The following is an 18,281-nucleotide window of genomic DNA, read 5'->3' on the forward strand; positions in this document are numbered from 1 at the left end:
CTTGCCAAAGTTCGGCGTGTGATCAACAAGGAGAAACCCACTGATGAAGTCTAGTATAAGATAAGTTTGTCGTCTCATATGATAAGTGCCAAATATGGCCACCAAACTTCGAGTGCTCATTGAGCATTAGACAGCAAGCTGGGTCGAAGCTTTTCGACACAGTTTTATTCGGGTGGTTGAAATCTCTGAATATCTTCACACTCCAAATTTTCTCACTTTGTAATATATATATACCGTATTTACACGATTGTAAGTCGACTCGAATGTAGGTTGACCCCCCCCCCCCCCCCAAAATTGCATGTCTCAAAAAATAATTGGGGGGGGGGTGTGTGAAAAACCACGCTAGTGCATTTCACACAAGGGAAATTTATTGATGGGGTTGCTAAGACTACTCATCGTCACTAGAGTTGACCTCACTGGTACCGCTGCCGTCATAGCTGCTGCGGTCCCACAGCACGTCGTCATCAAAAGTGAGTTCACACTTTGCGAACGACCGCACCACAACATCGCGCGGTACAGCCCCCCACGCAGAGAGGACCCACCCACACCCAGTAGCCAGAGAGGCCAAATTTTCTCGCGCTGAAGCCGCCACTGCCGCACGACACGTTCACTGACTCCAGACTTGCGTCCAGCTGCGCAGTTGTTAGTTTCCTCAACATGGAGGATAGCAGCCCGTTTGAACACTGCTGAGAACGAGCGCCGAAAGTTCTTGGCACTTATGACAGGCGCGACGATTCAGCACAACAGCAGAAGTGACAGATGCGTGCGGCCGTCGAAAACAATCGTATCTCAAAGAAAAGCTCTTCCGCCAACTACTAATACCCCCCAAACGACGGCTCTTCTGCCAACTACCAATACCCCCCTAACGGCAGCTCTTCCGCCAGCTACCAATACCCCCCAAACGGCGGCTCTTCCGCCATCTACCAATACCCCCTAAACGGCGGCTCTTCCATGATCGATGCTCCCACAAGAGCCGTGCGCTCGTGGTGCGCGCAATCAAAATGTATGCAGTACAGTAAATTATTACGCTACGCTTCTACCGTAACCATAAAAACGTAGGTGCAAAGTTGTAACCACGCTGTAGCGCCCCTGATTTCTCGTTTCTCTTGCCGTTACTAGCGGTACACGGTTCGGTTTCGATTCTAAGACGACCCCCCAACATTGGATTGCCAAATTTGAAAAAATGGGTCGACCTACAATCGTGTAAATACGGTAACCTTCCTGAAAAATTATTTTTGGGTGAAAATATGGGTAGACTTCACAGTGTTATGAAGCATTCAAATACTGAATTATTGAGTAAATAAAAAAAAGACCACTTGGGCATCCTTTGTTCTATCATGCCTGCAATCACCCTCAAGACCTCCCAAATAAAAAAAGAAAGCCAAGCTCATTTACTTTAGTATTTGTGTTCTTTTTTCACATATGATAATAAATTCTACTTTTGTTTTATTTCTGCAGTACCGAGGCCTTCTATTTCTCCATCAGCAGCCAGCGGTGACAACTCACAGCAGGGATGCCTCCACCGATGTCGTCTCTGTGATTATGAGACTGATAAGCTGTTTCGTCTGGAAGAACACTCCAGGGTCCATACTGGGGAATGTCTGTTTAAATGCCATTTGTGCCTTCAGAGCTTTTCAAGAAAGTATAACCTAAACAGGCACCTGTTCCTCCATACCGGCCAGCGTCCGTTTATATGCCATGTGTGCTCTCAGTGCTTCTCACTAAAGGCCCACCTGACAAACCACCTGCACACCCACACTGGTGAGAAGTCATTTCAGTGCCCTTCATGCCCTCAAAGCTTCTTGGAAAAGTCCAAGCTTAAGGAACACCTGTGCACCCACACTGGTAAGAAGCCATTTCAGTGCCCTTCATGCCCTCAAAGCTTCTTGAATAAGTCCAAGCTTAGGGAACACCTTCACAGTCATACAGGCGAGAAGCCATTTCAATGCCCTTCATGCCTTCGGGCATTCTCGCGCAAGTGTGATCTGAAAATACACCTGCGCACCCATACAGGCGAGAAGCCATTTCAATGCCCTTCATGCCTTCGGGCATTCTCGCGCAAGTGTGATTTGAAAATACACCTGCGCACCCACACAGGCGAGAAGCCATTTCAATGCCCTTCATGCGCTCGAACCTTCTCGCGCAAGCGCGACATCAACATACATCTGCACACCCACACAGGTGAGAAGCCATTTCAGTGTCCTTCATGCACTCAAAGCTTCTTGGAAAAGTCCAAGCTTAAGCAACACCTGCGCACCCACACTGGTGAGAAGCCATTTCAGTGCCCTTCATGCCCTCAAAGCTTCTTGAATAAGTCCAAGCTTAAGGAACACCTTCGCAGTCATACAGGCGAGAAGCCATTTCAATGCCCTTCATGCCTTCGGGCCTTCTCGCGCAAGTGTGATTTGAAAATACACCTGCGCACCCATACAGGCGAGAAGCCATTTCAATGCCCTTCATGCGCTCGAACCTTCTCACGCAAGCGCGACATCAAACTACATCTGCACACCCACACAGGTGAGAAGCCATTTCAGTGCCCTTCATGCACTCAAAGCTTCTTGGAAAAGTCCAAGCTTAAGGAACACCTGCGCACCCACACAGGCGAGAAGCCATTTGAATGCCCTTCATGCCCTCAGAGCTTCTCGCGCAAGTCCGACGTGAAGGTACACCTGCGCACCCATACAGGCGAGAAGCCACATCAATGCCCTTCATGCCTTCAGAGATTCTCACAAAAGTCCAAGCTTCAGGAACACCTGCGCACCCACACAGGCGAGAAGCCATTTCAATGCCCTTCATGCCCTCGGAGCTTCTCGCGTAAGACCTTCCTGAAGCTACACCTGCGCACCCATACAGGTGAGAAGCCATATCAGTGCCCTTCATGCACTCAGAGATTCTCGCAGAGGAGTGCCATGAAACTACACTTGCGCATTCATACAGGTGACCGACCATACCGTTGCACCGTCTGCACCGAGTCCTTTGTGCGAGCTGATTACTTGAGCAGACATATGAGAACACAACACCATGATGCTGTAGAATAAATTAAGAGCCATGTTGAACTAGAGTTTGAATTGGGAATCTACAGACGTGTAGCATGCTGCATGGTGTTCTGCTGCAGCGGGTAGCACAAGTGTCTCCCCATGCTTCTGGCACACTTTTGTTGGGTCAACATATTTGCTCTAGATATATTCTCAACATGTCATCAAATAAAAATAAAAATTGTGAAAATTGACTCTCACAAAACCAGAAAAATTTCAAAATACAGTTAAACCTCGATGTAACAAAGCCGGTAAAATCAGTAATTTGCTTTGTTATATAGGCATTTTGTTATATTATGACTGTTCATTATTCAAAAAGTATTCAATACTAGATTAAATTCGATTCTTTTGTTGCACTGTTTGATTTGACCTCAAAAATACTGTTCACACCCCCCTACGAAATATATATGTTCAAAGAGTGCATTGTAATGCTTATTATTACACTACAGATGTCTGAATGATCTGCTTTCTAAGTTTTCACATTTTTTAGTATTGTTTTGTAGTACATATGAACTTGTTCTGTTAGGCTCATTCATGTATTTGTTGCCTCTAGGTACTGGTATGTATGGTTCATCCTGCAGACTCATTTGATCTTATTCTGTTTGCACTTTTTTTTTTTTTTTTTACTGATAGGTACTTCTTTAGAGTTGCTTGATTGTTTATAAGGTTGCTTGCCACTGTCTGTTTCATCAGATCACCGAATAAATGCCTGTTTATAATGTATATTTGTTGTCGGTTCTTGGTATTTTAGTACTCGGGCATGACAGGATGCAGTGTAGTGATATTAGAATTTTATTGGTGTATCAAGGGCTGCAAGAGAAGTTGAGTGATGGCAGTTGGAAGTTCATTATTACCACAGAAGGCACTCGTTATAACAGATATGCATGATTAATTTAAGTCTTCTGTCAAATGTCAAGTCCTCCATTCTTAATTCATTCCTGCATTTTATATCAACTAATGTATCGGCATTTCTGTAAGCACTAGTGCGACGGATATCTGTAGAAATATTTGTACTCGTACAAAATTTACATTTTGAGTCAAGCACACAATAACACCTGCAATCTATAAAACACTGCACAGAAGGCAAGAAATTGGGCCGATCCTGTTTTTCAGTGTTAGGAAAGATTCTTTCTGAATTGCAGTTGTGCCAGTCTCTCATAAGGAAGTTCCTCAACAACAAAATTATTGCATAGGACATGTTTTTAAGATAAATAAATCAAGGAATTAACTGTTTTGACTAAGGGTGTGAGAATACTTGAAGCTTTTGAATAAGCACTTTGTAAATACAAACATTATTGCAATAGCCTTCGAATACTTGAAACATTACTTGTGCACAAATAAACCTCAATTGAAGTAAAAGGATCATAAATTTCATTCCCGTGGGCATAGTATAGGCATAAAATATGAGAATGTGCGTAGAAGAGGAGGCTGTATGCGTTCCTGAGGGAGCTAGACTTTCCTCACTGTACTACAGTGATCATTTGCACTCTCCATTGATGTGATTGCTGCAGCAAAAGGCAAATTCTGCTACATTTTCGCTATTCTGCGCCAAAGCTGTGCCAAACGCATGTTTTCACATTCCGAAAACGAAAGTAATCTCTTGGTCGAAACGTTCATGTGCCCAACTATTACAAGCGATATCAGTCGTCATCGCCATCACACACTTCACGCTAGAGTGTAGTAGAATCCAGTCGAGTGGGACGAGCTGCTGGGGCGGCGCATGCTTTGCAGTGAGGCGTTCGACGTGGAAAAATACTGACGTCGCTGCAATGGATTGGGCTGCATCAAGGTCGCGCCGCTGAAAACTGCTGGCGATACAGCTCGGCAGGGTCATTCGTACTACTTAACTTTGCGCGCTGGTATTTGCATTCAGACCGCTCAAATAGTGTTCATAATTGCCTATGACGTATTTATGCCTTACGAATAAATTACTTTCTTACTATTTTTTTACAGCGAAGCTGTTAAGAGCACGCCTTTCGATCGTCGCGTCCGGCAATAGAAAAAAAAAAACACTCATGGGCCGTATGCTGTATGTGCGAGTGAAAGCTGTGCGAGGGCGAGGGACGTGCACTTTCACGGGGAGCGAACGCATGGCGGAGAGCAAACTCGACTTCCCAGTGGAAGGGGAGTGGTGGGCGAGTAGGGCATCAATGCACTCTGGACTGTGAGTGTGCATGCCCGCTCTCCCACTGCGGGGCATGCGCGCAACCCTGCCGACCTCTGTCGCCGACTCTCTCTGGACTCTCTCCACTAACAGTGTCGACCACGGCAATTAGCCATTCGTCACGTAGCCAGCGTTTTGACAGCGGTTGTGTGGCAATGTGTGCGGTCACACAAACAACGCGCACGACTGTTGTCGACAGCAGCGGCGTTTTGCTCACATTCGCACCGAAGGCATGTGACGTTGGTGACGTGTTTATGAAGAACGTGCCAACCTTTCCCCTACACCCTATGACGGTGTGCCGTAGCGACCATAAGGCCATGGTCCCTGTGGTCACTAAATAAATGAAAACCACCGGATTAAATATAGTTCTCATTCTTTAATAGGTCAAATAACCAATTATACCGTCACATCTTAATAGTCATAATTGGAAATACATAACTCCCACCATAGGACAGCTTCGCTGCTCTTCCACCTCCACCCCAGTGTAAGGGCTGAAAGTTTTTAACAGCAAAGCTGTTTAAGCCAGCCGTAATTTGTGGTGCGTAGCCGTGGTAGCCATGGCAACCCGGAGGTGGAGGAGACCACATGCATGCGGTCTCCTCCTCGCCAGCTCCCTGCCTTCCCGACCCATGCCTCTCTTCTCTCCACGGCGGGCTGAGCCAGGAGAAAAAAAAAAAAGGCGGAAGCTTGCACTAGGCCGCGCAAAGTTCAAGCATTTGGTTTAATACACAGCGAAGCTGGCCGATTGATATCAAGCAGCTAGCCTCCAACGTATTCGGCGTCGGCAAGCAGCAGCGTTCGTGGTGCACTGTGCCAACCTTGGTTAGCCTGCCTGCGTTTGTGGCATGCCAGGAACGCTGTCGCTCGTAGGCGCCCATGCGTCCAGCGCTAGTCACGCGAAATGTCGCGAAAGGGAAGGTACCTCAGAAACTTTCCTACATGCGCAGTTAAGTTAAACCAAGTTAAGACCTATCAGCAATCAAGTTTCTTCCTAGCAAGTAGCAGCCAGTAAGCTTCGATCGCGTTGCGCAACCGAGTGCAAACTTGCCTGACTTTTTAATTTTATTTTTTAATGCCGCTCGGTGATTGCGCGTGCATTGCGGCCGCAGTGTTGGCTTCCATTCTACTATGTTATTGTACGGTTCCCTTTGGAGAGGAGGAGGAACAACTTTATTAAAAACACCAGTCAATGAACGTCGGGAGAGAAATCCTTCTCCCCCGTCGCCCCTAGCCGTCGGCCGGAATACCTTGAGACACAGCAGCAGCAAGGGCTTGACCGATGATCACCTGCTGGACGTTGGGGTCTGGGCTGCGGAGCAAAGCCTCCCAGGATTCTAGAGTGCGTGGGCTATCATGCTTAGACGGACATGTCCACATCATGAGAACCAGATTTGCTGCCTTATCACAGAATTTGAACTTTGAACCAAATGCTCTTGGATGCCACTTGCTGTAGAGTACGGGGTTTGGAAAAACCCCCGTGTGTAATTTCCTCCACATAACCTCATCTTTCTTACTGAGTGTTCTGTCCGCTGCCGGGTAAATTTGTCGATGTAGTCTGTAGTGTACTGTGATTTCCTAGTATGCGCGCATATCATCTCTTCTGTTTATAGTTTCGGTGACTTGGGAGGTTCCGGGGGTCGACCGAATGAGCCTCCTCGTTCCTTCTAAGTCCCTGGTGAGCTGGTGCCCAAACGAGCAGAACAAGCTGTCTAGGTCTCCCGTCCCTGCTTAATATACGGATGGCAGTCTCCGTCACCCTCCCCGATTCGAAATTTCTCATCCCTTTGGAGAACAAATATGGGCTCCTTGAAAGAAAGCCTTTCAGTTGAAGAAAAATTCGTCCTGGTCCGGGACTCGAACCCGGGACCACTGCCTTTCCGGGGCAATGCCGTGTCCACTATATAACCACTAATTAGGCTACCTCGCCGGCTTTCTTTCTTTCGTTTTTTTTTTTTGTTAAGTATTGACTGGGAAAAAAATTTCCGCGTACGGCTTATGGACAAAGTTTAGCATATAGCATGGCTAACAAACTGTTTTCAGCGCTCGAGGTCCGACCACAATAAATGACTTCGTACCAATTACTCCGCATTCTGTTACGCGAGGAAGGCGGAAGCTTGAATGGAATGTTACGCTGCAGTTTTTTTTCCCCCCCATATAACAATGCTTCCCGTAAATCTGAGTACGAGGCGCCAGATGGGGCAGATATGCTGTACTTGTTTGAAGCGGCAAGCAGGAAGGTTACAAGTGTTTCTCCGTCTGCGTTTCGCAAGACCTACTGATGGAAAAATATATGCGCAACAATACACACGAGAGATACATGCTGCTTGAAGAACGAGAAAAATATGTGTCCCTTGTCCCTTTGGAGAACAAATATTTTTCTATATTATATAGTCTTTTATTCTATGACCCTACTAGCAAGTTTCATCAGGCGTGGGCAAACAAGTGAAGGCGTGCGTAGTGTCTGGTCGCGTTGTGTGGATTTTTGCAGTACGCAGGCAGAAAGCGCACATGTGCTGCTGTTTTCAACAGAGTGCGGATGTTTGCGCGTCCGCAATGCCGACGTGTTGTGTGCCCGGCTGCACAAGCGGCTATAAGACCAACAAAAATCGAGGCACTTCTGGACCCCGCGTGATCCGGCTCTCGGCGCTCCGTGAGATCGGGCCATTCCCGGTCTGGACAAAAGGCTGTCAGACAAATCACGAGTGTGCGATGTGCATTTGCACTGCCAGGACATCGTGAAGACGTACACCAACGTTGTCAACGGGCAAAAAGTCGAAATTGATAGGGGTAAATGGAGTATTGTGGAAGCTTGGAGTGTGCCCAAAGTTTTCCCCACTTACCATCGTATCTTTCAAACGCGCCAAAAAAGGAAAAGATGCCAGATCGGGACAAGCTTGTGCTAGAGAGATCTTCGAATCAGTCAAGCTGTGAACCTCAAGATTGTGCAGGAAATTTTGACGACTTTGAATAGCGTTGTTCTCACTTTGAAGGATATTGAAGACGCTTTCTTGCCGTCTGCGAGTCGGCGTAGAATTGTCTATCGTGACGAGAGGAGTAGTTTTGTTGCCTTTTACGCGATTAAGGCTGAACAAAACGCGCTGGTTATTGAAAAATGCGTCATAGTCGCTCAAGATATGTCAGTGAGTGTGAGTGCTAATGGTCGTGTGGCTAAATCCTTTAAAGCAGCGTGTCAGCGAAGCAAACTTTTGAACAATGTAAAAGAGCTAAAAAAAAAAAAAGGAAAGAAAGCTGGAATCAGAATCCGACTACAACCTCAAAGAAGCACTGAGTGTGTTGCCACCTATTCAACAAGTTGCCATTGAAAGTTCTCTAAAGCAAGCGAAGGCTCCTCAAGGGGCACGCTACGGCACGGCATGGATGATGAACTGCCTGCTCTTAAGAATCGCGAGCCCAAAGGCATGCAGGCCGGCTTATCAGCGCCGTGAAACTCTTGGCGTTGCCAACATGTAGTCGACTTAACCAAATTCTTTCTGGAATGCCTTGTGAATATGGCTTTAACAAAGTTGCACTGGAGATCCATTCAAGCCTATTTTAAAGGCGGCATTGTAAGGTTCAATGAATGTTTAAAAGAAGGAACTTAAGAACTGTTAATCTTCTAAGTATAATTTCAAGAGTGGCAATAACAAATGACTGAAACAAAATTAAGAGCTAAATTTCCTCTATAGGAATGATTAAGGCTCATTATGCAAGATTCCGCCTTCAGTATATGAATTATAGTATCATGCGATCTGAGAGCCGAATTTTAAAATTCATGAAGTGCACTCCGTTACATTCGCGACCTGAATAATCAATGTGCAGCGGTGTTTCCTAGTATCTCCAGCGTTTCTTAAGCTGAACGCGTGTACCATAATCTAATCTGGATTGCAATTTTCGTAATCATATAGGGTCACGCCACAAGAAATGCAAGAAAAAAAAAAAAACAATAATAAACACGGCTACACGAGACTGCACGCCGAGCGCGCCTCCGCGCATTTGCTTCCCAACCTACGAAAACCTTTCAGTTTTCTCTGCTGGCCAGGAAAACAGTCAGTCAAAGTCAACGTTTATAGAACCTGCGTCAAAGCTACTCTTTGTCGTCGCAAGCGGTCGCAAGGTGCGTTTAATCAGTGAGCAACGTTGACCCTTGTCGCCTTGCACTGTGCTTCCACTTGACGCGAGCCTGCACCAACCGAGCTCCCATACAAGTGCCGAACAGTCCCGAGATATTAGCTGCACGACTGCCTAAAGGGGGAAATTATTGGTTGGCTAGGCGATTCAATATTTGCGCGCGGATAGTTGCAACTGCAAGTGAGGCGCCGCTCTTCGCTCGTATTCTGTCTGCTACATAGAGCCTGTTGCTGCGGTCGCTCCACCTGTACCGGAAGTCGTTCTTGCGCCGTTTCGGGAGTACAGCGGAGGCGGAGAGTTTGGCAACTGAAGCAGTTTATAGAGGAGGTCGTGGTACAAATTATGTTAATAGTCATGGCTAGGTGGCGTATGCCACCGCCCGATTTAAAGGGTTCAGCCTCATCCATCCATCCATGGAGGCCATGGCCGCCGCCGCCGGTCGAAACCGACACGGCGCACACCTCTAACTGACAGTTATATTAACTCTATGCTCACTGCACTATACTGCGAAGCATGCACTGCCCCAGCCATGGAGGAAGGAAAAAATTTTTTACCTCCATGGCCCCAGCCGCTCGTCCCACTGTCCCACTCGACCGTATTCTAGTGATACCTACCACTCTACACTAGAGTGCCACTCTAGTGCTACCCAAGGTGTAAGAAGTAACCGTGGCGCTACCGCAATGGATTTGGAACACCGGTGAGCGTACTTCTAGGAGTTTTGTACGATTACCCGATCCTTTGCTGACACTTGTAGGAAGAACCGCGTTTGTATCTCGGACGCATCGCGCCAGAGGCGCTCAAAATGACGGTCGCTGTTATCAGCGACCGTCATCGCGGGACAATCCAAATTATTTCGGCACCCGCGCACTCTCTCTCCGGCAACGAGGCTGCTCACAACGTAGCTCGAGGACTCGCCGAGCAAGTGAGCCGGCCCAGCCGGGAACGAGAGGAGACCGCATGGTCAACTACAAAGAAATTACCGATTACTATTGGCTGGGAAGGGCACGGTACCCGCCAGCTCATCCCGCGCTAACGAGGAAACGGGTGGTGGCCTGGCGCCTCCTGCAAACAAACGTACCCTAACCCGGTGGCATGCAGCAGATTCTATCCAGGGCAATACAATGATCAATGCAAATTATGTAAAGGTAGGGCGGATCTGCCACATATTCTATGAGCATGCTCGAAGGCGGCTCCTTTCGAGGGCCGAAAAATTCAAAACCAGCAGCAGTGGGACACCCTGCTGCTCAGCTCAGACCAGCAAGACCAGATCTGGGCCGTCCAGCTAGCCGAGGCACCCAGGGAATCTCGGCCGTCTGCTAGGCGGAGAGCGGCTGCGTCCGCCCTGATTGCTGGCACCAATAAAAGTTGATTCTCTCTCTCGGAATGCTAGCTAGCGCGCAACAGTCACCGCAGTCTCGCAGAAATCGCGGGATGAGGGTTGAAACAGTAGAGTGCCGCTGTTAGTAATGTGCGACAGCTAGGCGTGTGTTGCCGTGTCTTGATGTCGCGATGCTAAAAAAAAAAAAAAAAAGAAAAAAAAAAACGGCACCTCCCACGCGCCAACACATACACTGAACTGTTAGTGCTGCAAATGCTATCTCGGGTGTCTTTTTTTCTGCACCTTTATGAGATGACTATAGGTTACGCGTCTCTTAATTATGCAGAGGTCAGTGGATAGTTTTGCTATTGTGCTTAGCAGTGGCCACACACATGGCTGCATTCATTTGTTTCCCTTCCTCACTGCTTGTGCTGAGCTAGTGTTGTCAGCACTTTCCATTTCTGGCACTCAGATAGTGACAGTCTCTTCACTTGAAGCTTCTCAGCAGCTCTTATGGGTCAGCAAGTTGTGTGTGCAATGTGTACATGATGAGTGAGTCTTCTCTGCTGCTGTCATTTATGAGCACTTTCAAAGGTAAACACATGTGAGTGCATGAATCAGCTCATCGCTCTATGGGCCCTCTTCGATTATCCGTTCCTAATCGTCCCGGACTGCCTGAGACGGTGCTTTCAGCCAATGAGCGTTGCGTATGCAGTCCTTTGGACAGTCCGGGACTGTGAGAGACAGTCCGGGACTGTGAGAGACGGATAATCGAAGAGGCCCACTTATACACACAGCCGTTTCTTTCGTTGTTCATGAATCATGTGTGTAACTTTGTAACTGTGATCGACATTGTAAACATCACCAAGAAGGTACATGACACAGCCTGCTTTAATTTTTGTCTGTGCTGTTTTTAGGATATCAGTTAAGAACTACCTAGTCCAACTCTATACAGTCGCAATGTTTACAGCTAAAAGAACCTTTTTTTTCTGGTAATGTGAGGAGAACATATTTCAATTTGACACACTTACGTGGTGAAGTGCCCTGGGCCCATCTCCCTGGCCGTGTACAGCCATTTGTCTAATGTGTTTTACTTTGCTGCTGCTGTCTTTACAGCTTCTGCTGATGTTTGTTGTACCCATCAAGATCTAGGTGGTCTCTGCATCGTTGACACCAAATAGCCGCAAGTGCTGATTGCGGTTGGTTGGCTCATTCCAGAATTTGGTATGTATATCCATTTGCTCAAGGCGTGCTGTTTCTTATAATACTTGTGCTGCTGCAGTAAAGGTGTATTTAATTAATGGTGGTTTGAGTGATGTATGACAACATTATCATGCTATACAGGTGGCAAGGCATGTTCAGATTTAAGCTGTTAAGGCAGGCCATTTAAATGTTGGAAGTTCCCACAATGGTGTTAAACTCGCATGTAAAATTGTGTAAGCTAGAACCATGGAGGAAGGAAACAAAACAGGAGAGGCCCTGACGTCACTTTTTTGAAGCCGGAAGTGCAGCCATGTTGGTGTGCCACCTCTCTTTGCGCCTCCAATCAGGGGTTCTGCAGCTCGCCGGAGCAGATGGGCGCGAACTTTGAACTTGCATTGTTACGAGCGGCCGGAAGTGTGTGCTGCCGACGCACGTCCAAACAAAGCTTACGACACTTCTGTAGCAGGTTTAGTGAAGCAGACGCGCTCCTGTGTTTTTCCGTGGCACGTTGAAGAAGACGACGAAGACCCGCGCCTTGATTGCTTGAGTGTATCTATTGCTGGCCGACACTCACACTCACAGACCCAAAACACAACTTTCAAGCTTACACACCAAACCCCAAAGTCAGCTTTTCTCGCGAACAAAAGGTGCCGCGGGAAAGACACCGGCGGAAAAATCTTATCTCACTTTTCAGAGACCGAGAGCAGCAGCGAAGCTTCAGGAGCGCGGTTGTCATGGCAACGTTGACATTTAGGGTACCCATCCCAGTGCTCCTTTGCGAAAAACAGCACGTGACTTCCGCCACACCTTCTCCAATACGCTCGTGCTGGCCAGGGCCTCTCCTGGGGATTCCTTCCTCCATGGCTAGAACGCTTATAATATTGTATTGCACTTAATGCTTGATGCCATCACAAAAGACACAGTAGAAGAAGAATTGAAAAAAAATTTCCTTCCAGCTGTCTAGAGACAATAATAAATCGTAGAGAAAGAATTGTGTTGCGAACTACTAGCGACCGTTCTCAGCTGTGAGCCATTTTTCTATGGGAACACGGTTGTTCATCAACTTCTTTTGCATAAGGGGCACTATCACTTGCCAATTGCATCCTCAGCATCTGGCTTAGTCATAAGATAGTGTCTGTCTGTACGATCCAATGGCTGCTCCATGAGCGATGCGTGTGAATGGTTTCTGCGAAAGCTTTAGTTTAGGTTAGGCTCGAACAGAGGGAATGTCAGTCGGCCCAAACAAGGTCTTAAATTGCCTCAACCACATCAGAAACAGCTCTGCAGGTGTGCTTAAATGTCTCAGTATTTGTCTAAATTGTGAACGGCAACTGTTGGTATATTGTTGGTACGTTGCTATATTCTTGCAGCTTCACCACTTGCTCTGAGCTTTATGTGTAGTAGTGTGATGTACTCTGTACATTTCTTTCTGGCATGGATGTGTGGCTGCAGTGAAATAATATGAAGTGGATCTCTTCTTGGGCTTTCAACCATTTTTGGTGTTAGTTGTAGGTCTGTGATGGTTGGTGGTCGGACATTGGCAGGCAATGTAATGTGTAGGCAGGTACTCGACGGTCTGTCAGCGTTACTGAATGGGTACCAATGGAACGGACGTCCAATCGTGGACAGCAGACAGTGGGATGAAACAGAAAATTTGCAAGCATAGGATGGTATCAGCTGGCACAAGCCATGGGGCGATTGGGGATCCTTTAGGGGACATCAAATATGCTGATGGCGATGACCTTAGGATCTTTCAATCAATTTGCTTCAGTTGGACTCCACCAATGCCTTTAAAATGTATTAGATGAAAAAATGTCTGAGATGAGTTCTTCTGTCATAAACCTTGCACAGAAAAAGGATGCCCTGCTTTCTAGTATTCAGTGTGGATTCTCCCTTGTAGCCCTTTAGGAATACTGAACCGAAAGAGTTATCTTGTGTTCCATGGCGATGCATTGTAAAGTTCCCCTGCATTTATTATATTGTTGTGCTTACCTCTTGTTCTGGATGCTTTAACAGGACTGCAATCACTCCAATTATTTTCTGCAGGCCTCACAAATGCAATGAGCCATGGTGAATGCATCACTGATGCCCAAGAGGCATGCCCGGCCCCTTCCATGGTCGTCATTCAGGTCGAGGTTGGCCTGCAGTGCAGCTTGCTTCTGGCTGACAAGTCTGTCGGGTGCTCCTTCAAAGCAACGAGCGAGTCGAGGAGCGTGCAGACTACGGAGGCTGTGGATCAGTCAAGCTCCACCTCAGGTGGGCAGTGACCAGCACTTCTCTTACTTTTGCTTGCTTGTGTGAGTTTCTGGTAAATGAAGAAGTGTGCCTACCTTGGTTCGACCTGCTCAAGTGTGTATGACATTCTGCTGCCGAGGACATATTACCTGGTTTGTGATTCCTGCTTGCATTCAGATTGGCGCAAAATGCAAAAATACTGCTTAACTGATCATGTTGAAGCACCTTAGTTGTTAGAGCTTAATCCAGAGCCCTCTTGTCTTAGTGTTGTAGCCCTTACGTTGCTCTACGATAATGTTCAACCCAGCGAGTCCCTTGGTTATGCCTAAATCTGTGAATATAAATTCGGAATGTAAGTCGACTCCTGTGCTTGAAGTGAACAAAATCTAAACAAAAAATTCTTTAATGCAGTTAACTGCAAACCATACTTTGTTTTATCAATATGCGCATTCATTGAGAGAGGCGAGAACTCCAGGGAACTAACTGTCAGGATTCTTGTTCTGCGACGGCCGTGAGTCATAACATGGCACAGCACATGGCTAAGCAGGACTAGACACGTGCAATGCTGTCATCGTGCAATGAGCAGCATAGCATGCACTGGGTCCCTGAGGTGCAAACCAGCTATCACTCCAGTGTCTTCAGGTGACTGCTGGCCATAGACTCGTTTTGATCTTCTCCTGTCAAAAGCAGCTTCAGGTTTATTGTGCAGTGTTTCCAGACTACGGTGGCCAACAAGACCTCTTCTGTACCGCAAATTTGTCCAAGCGGATAGTTGGTCTTCCGCAGCGCTCTTGTTACAATGTGCTAAAAGCTTATCAGCCGTTGCTGATGCGAGAAGTCAAGCCTTTTTACTTCGAGAAGCGAGACACTAGTGAGCAAATTCAATTGCTTTTGCAATGAATTGAATCTGCTGTTATCAGTAGAACTCGTGCACAGTGCTCACAGAGAAATTCCACCCCAGTGTCTTCAAGTTCAGTGTGAACAGGGTGGCCGTTCTGCAACAAAGCTTCTAGTGAAAATTGACAGTTACACTCTTTCACTTTTAACAGTGGAGCTGTTTAAGGTCGACATTGAGCCGTGCTGAGCGTACGCCAAGAATAGGTGCAGCTGGTGAGGAGCGTGCGCTGGGGCGCAGGTGTTCGGAGAGCGGCGATGGTGTGATAGGAGGAAGGGGCGCACGCTGAGCAGCAGGTGGGTGGAACTGAAGAGAGTGTAGCAATGACGTAGCGGTGGAGAGATCGAGGGAGAGTGTGCACCAAGCAGTACTTAAGGCAGAGCTTAAGAGAGAGAGAAGTGATGACGTAACCAGAACGTGCAGGGTTCTCCTGAGCTGAAGAGAGCGTGCTCTGGCGGCGGCGTCATTTTGCCGTGAGTGTGGGTAGGACGAAGAAGCAGCTTTCTCCTGAAGAGGCGCGGTGTTAACGGCATCGTGGTGCTACTCGGGAGTGGCTTCTACGACTGCGTGCGGATCCGTATTCCGAGCAAGGGCTGCTGAGGCAAAGCAACGGAGGAGGGTGGGAGATACAGAGTTTACCGAGAGAGAAGCTGTGTCTCTGCAAATTATTAAGAAGCTCACTGCGAAGATAGACAAATTGATGTTAAAACAAAGTTAAAGCTAAGTAAACATTCAAGTTAACACTAAATTTAAGTAAAAGCTAGTATAAGCCACCAGCTCCACTGTTTCATCAGTCTTCGCAACGTTAAGTGTGTGAAGCTGGCCAAATTTTTGTTCTGAGAGACCAAACAGTGCACTGCTACAATCCTGTACACTTCCCCCTATTTTATCACATTGTTTGCACATGCGGTAATAATGTTAAGCCCCGAGATGTTGTTTTTGCACCCTAGCAGTATTAACATACGTTTGCACAAAACTTGCAAAGTTAGCGTGTTTGCCACGGTAATGACAAAAATGATGATGATGTTTTCTCCATTTTGACAACTACAAACAAGAAGACTTCATTTTGGTTCACAATACGAGGTGTGTTCAAAAAGAAACCAAACTTTTGCGATAACACCTTTACTGCTTATGGTACAACATTTTAAGTGCTGTCCCCTTCAAAGTAGTCCCCTCTGCTGGCAACGCACTCTTCCCATCTTTTCTTTTCATTTTTGGAAAGCCTCCTGGAACGCACTTTCTGGAATGGCGCGCAGGTCTCTTCTCGCATTGTCCTGGATCTCCTCTACGGTTTGGAAACGACGTCCTTTCAAGGTGGTTTTCAGCTTGGGGAATAGAAAAAGTCTTCTGGGGCAGAGAATATGGTGGGTGGGGCACAGCAGGAGTGTGGCATTTCACTAAGTAGCTGCAGACAAGGAGCAATGCGTGACCCAGGGCATTGTCATGATGCAACATCTAAGCCTGATTTTCCCACAATTCAGACCTCTTACTGCGCACAAAATCTCTCAAACGTGCTAGGATTTCCTGGTAAACTTCTTTGTTTACCGTCTGACTATGTGGCACAAATTCCTGATGGACAATGCCTTTGCAGTCAAAAAACACAACCAACATCACCTTCATTTTTAACCGACTCATGCGTGCTTTTTTTGGACGAGGAGAACCTTTGGCCACCCACTGCGATGACTGCACTTTCGTTTCAACATCATAGCCATAAAACCATGTCTCATCGCCTGTTATGATGTTCTTAAGAAAGCTTTCATCGTCATTGGCAGCGGCGAGCAGTTCCTGGCTGATTTCAACATAGGTCTGCTTCTGTTCGTCAGTCAACAAACGCGGCACGAATTTTGTACTGACACGACGCATCCCAAGTTTGTCACTCAAAATTTCATGACGTGATCGTACGCTAATACCCACTTCGTCAGCGACTTCTAGAACGGTCAAACGACGATTTCCACGAATCACAGTTCGAACTCTCTCGACGTGGTCATAATCTGTGGATGTGGAAGGTCGTCCAGGCTTGGGATCGTCACCAAGCAACATTCTTCCGTCTTCAAGACGCTTGAACCAATCATGGCACTGCGTGCAACTCATACAGTCCTCCCCATATGCTTGGCTCAGCATCAGCAACTGAAATGTCTCTGTGAAAGTTTTCCCAAGTTTGTAGCAGAACTTCACACACACACGCTGGTCTTCCAATTCCTTCATTGTCACTTTGGCACCAATCCGAAGAACAGCTTGTTCATGTACTCACTTCAGCGGCTGTAGCTCGCCAACTAACGGTCAGAGCGAAATGCTGCAAATGGCAGTTTGTTGTCTAAACCTGCTGCTACATGCGCTCAGTAGCCGCGGCGTGCTCCCTCTGCCGGTTGGCGCGCTATTTTAAAAGTTCGGTTTCTTTTTGAATACACCTCGTATACACAGCAAACACAAAGAGATTGTGCTAAAGGTGTTTTACAACACCTGATCAAGGCCCAGCCTCTCCCTGGTAATTGAGGCACATGCGGTTGCAGCATCAGATTCGCAAAATTGTTTACATAATGTATACTGACACTGAGTGGAATTTGAATGTGTTCTTTGTCACTGCGTAATAATAATAATTAATATACAGTCCCCAACTGATTTTATTGTGAAAGCAATTATATGGAAACTCCAGGCGCATTTCTGCCGTCGCCGTGACATTCCGTTTAAAGTCCAAGGGCGATAAAATTGTTGCCACGCGCCGTATGGTGTGTGTGATGAAAGCATGCGACGGTGAGCCGGCGATCGCGGTTCAATATTGCGCACGCAAGGGAGGGAAGCAGGCGGTCTTCTGTTGCTCATTTAGGGGGGGTTTCTACTCAGAGCGCCCCGTCAATCGCGCGGTCCTGCCCTGGTCGCTGTATCTTGAAAGCCATCTGCACTGTGTTTTCACAGCTTTGTTGGCATTGATGCAAGGTGCAGCTCGAAGCTCAATTCGCTCACTGCTGCTGCCGCGCTTCCTCACCCGAGTGTTTTGACAGCGAGTTTGCACGGTCATCGAGTGAGATTTGTTCGTGTTTATTTGCTTGTCGCGCATGACACCATGCTGATGCCTATGTTTACAAGTTTATATGGCCGATAAAACTACTATCCTTACCTCGTACAGCGGTCCACTAACTTGCTATTGCAATCGATGGTTCACCTTTCAGGCGAAACTGTGACTTTTTTCAGACACCCGATTTTCTGGACCGGCACGAATATTCAGGCTCGGCCATGGTACCGCCACGCACTCCTTAGTCACTGTATAACAACCAAAGTCTTGGATGTTTCAAACTCTTCTCGGTC

The 18,281-nt window shown here is 47.0% G+C and overlaps 2 protein-coding genes and 1 long non-coding RNA gene across 4 annotated transcripts in view; 2 read left to right on the forward strand and 1 right to left on the reverse strand.

The window, feature by feature from the left end:
* Nucleotides 1–18,281, forward strand: part of LOC119453871 (zinc finger protein 675-like) — a 2,199,134-nt gene that overhangs the window by 898,187 nt on the left and 1,282,666 nt on the right. The window contains exon 6 of the mRNA XM_049666952.1: nt 1,650–1,845. Within this exon, the coding sequence (XP_049522909.1) occupies nt 1,650–1,845 (196 nt within the window). The remainder of the gene's footprint in view (nt 1–1,649; nt 1,846–18,281) is intronic.
* The window catches only part of LOC119454549 (gastrula zinc finger protein XlCGF57.1-like), a 1,708,166-nt gene that overhangs the window by 534,306 nt on the left and 1,155,579 nt on the right, over nt 1–18,281 (forward strand). Inside the window, exon 4 of the mRNA XM_049666971.1 lies at nt 13,978–14,104. Coding sequence (XP_049522928.1) covers nt 13,978–14,104 — 127 coding nt within the window. The remainder of the gene's footprint in view (nt 1–13,977; nt 14,105–18,281) is intronic.
* Nucleotides 1,630–2,801, reverse strand: LOC125945273 (uncharacterized). Of its 2 annotated transcripts, none has more exons than XR_007466770.1 (3): nt 2,754–2,801; nt 2,250–2,417; nt 1,630–1,745 (listed from the first exon to the last, which is right to left on the reverse strand). It is a non-coding gene; the product is annotated as an uncharacterized LOC125945273 (long non-coding RNA). The 2 variants fall into 2 exon arrangements; XR_007466769.1 differs by lacking the exon at nt 2,754–2,801 and adding an exon at nt 2,586–2,690.

This window comes from Dermacentor silvarum, chromosome 5 (genome assembly GCF_013339745.2).
Source record: "Dermacentor silvarum isolate Dsil-2018 chromosome 5, BIME_Dsil_1.4, whole genome shotgun sequence".
NCBI classification, from domain to species: Eukaryota; Metazoa; Arthropoda; class Arachnida; order Ixodida; family Ixodidae; genus Dermacentor; species Dermacentor silvarum.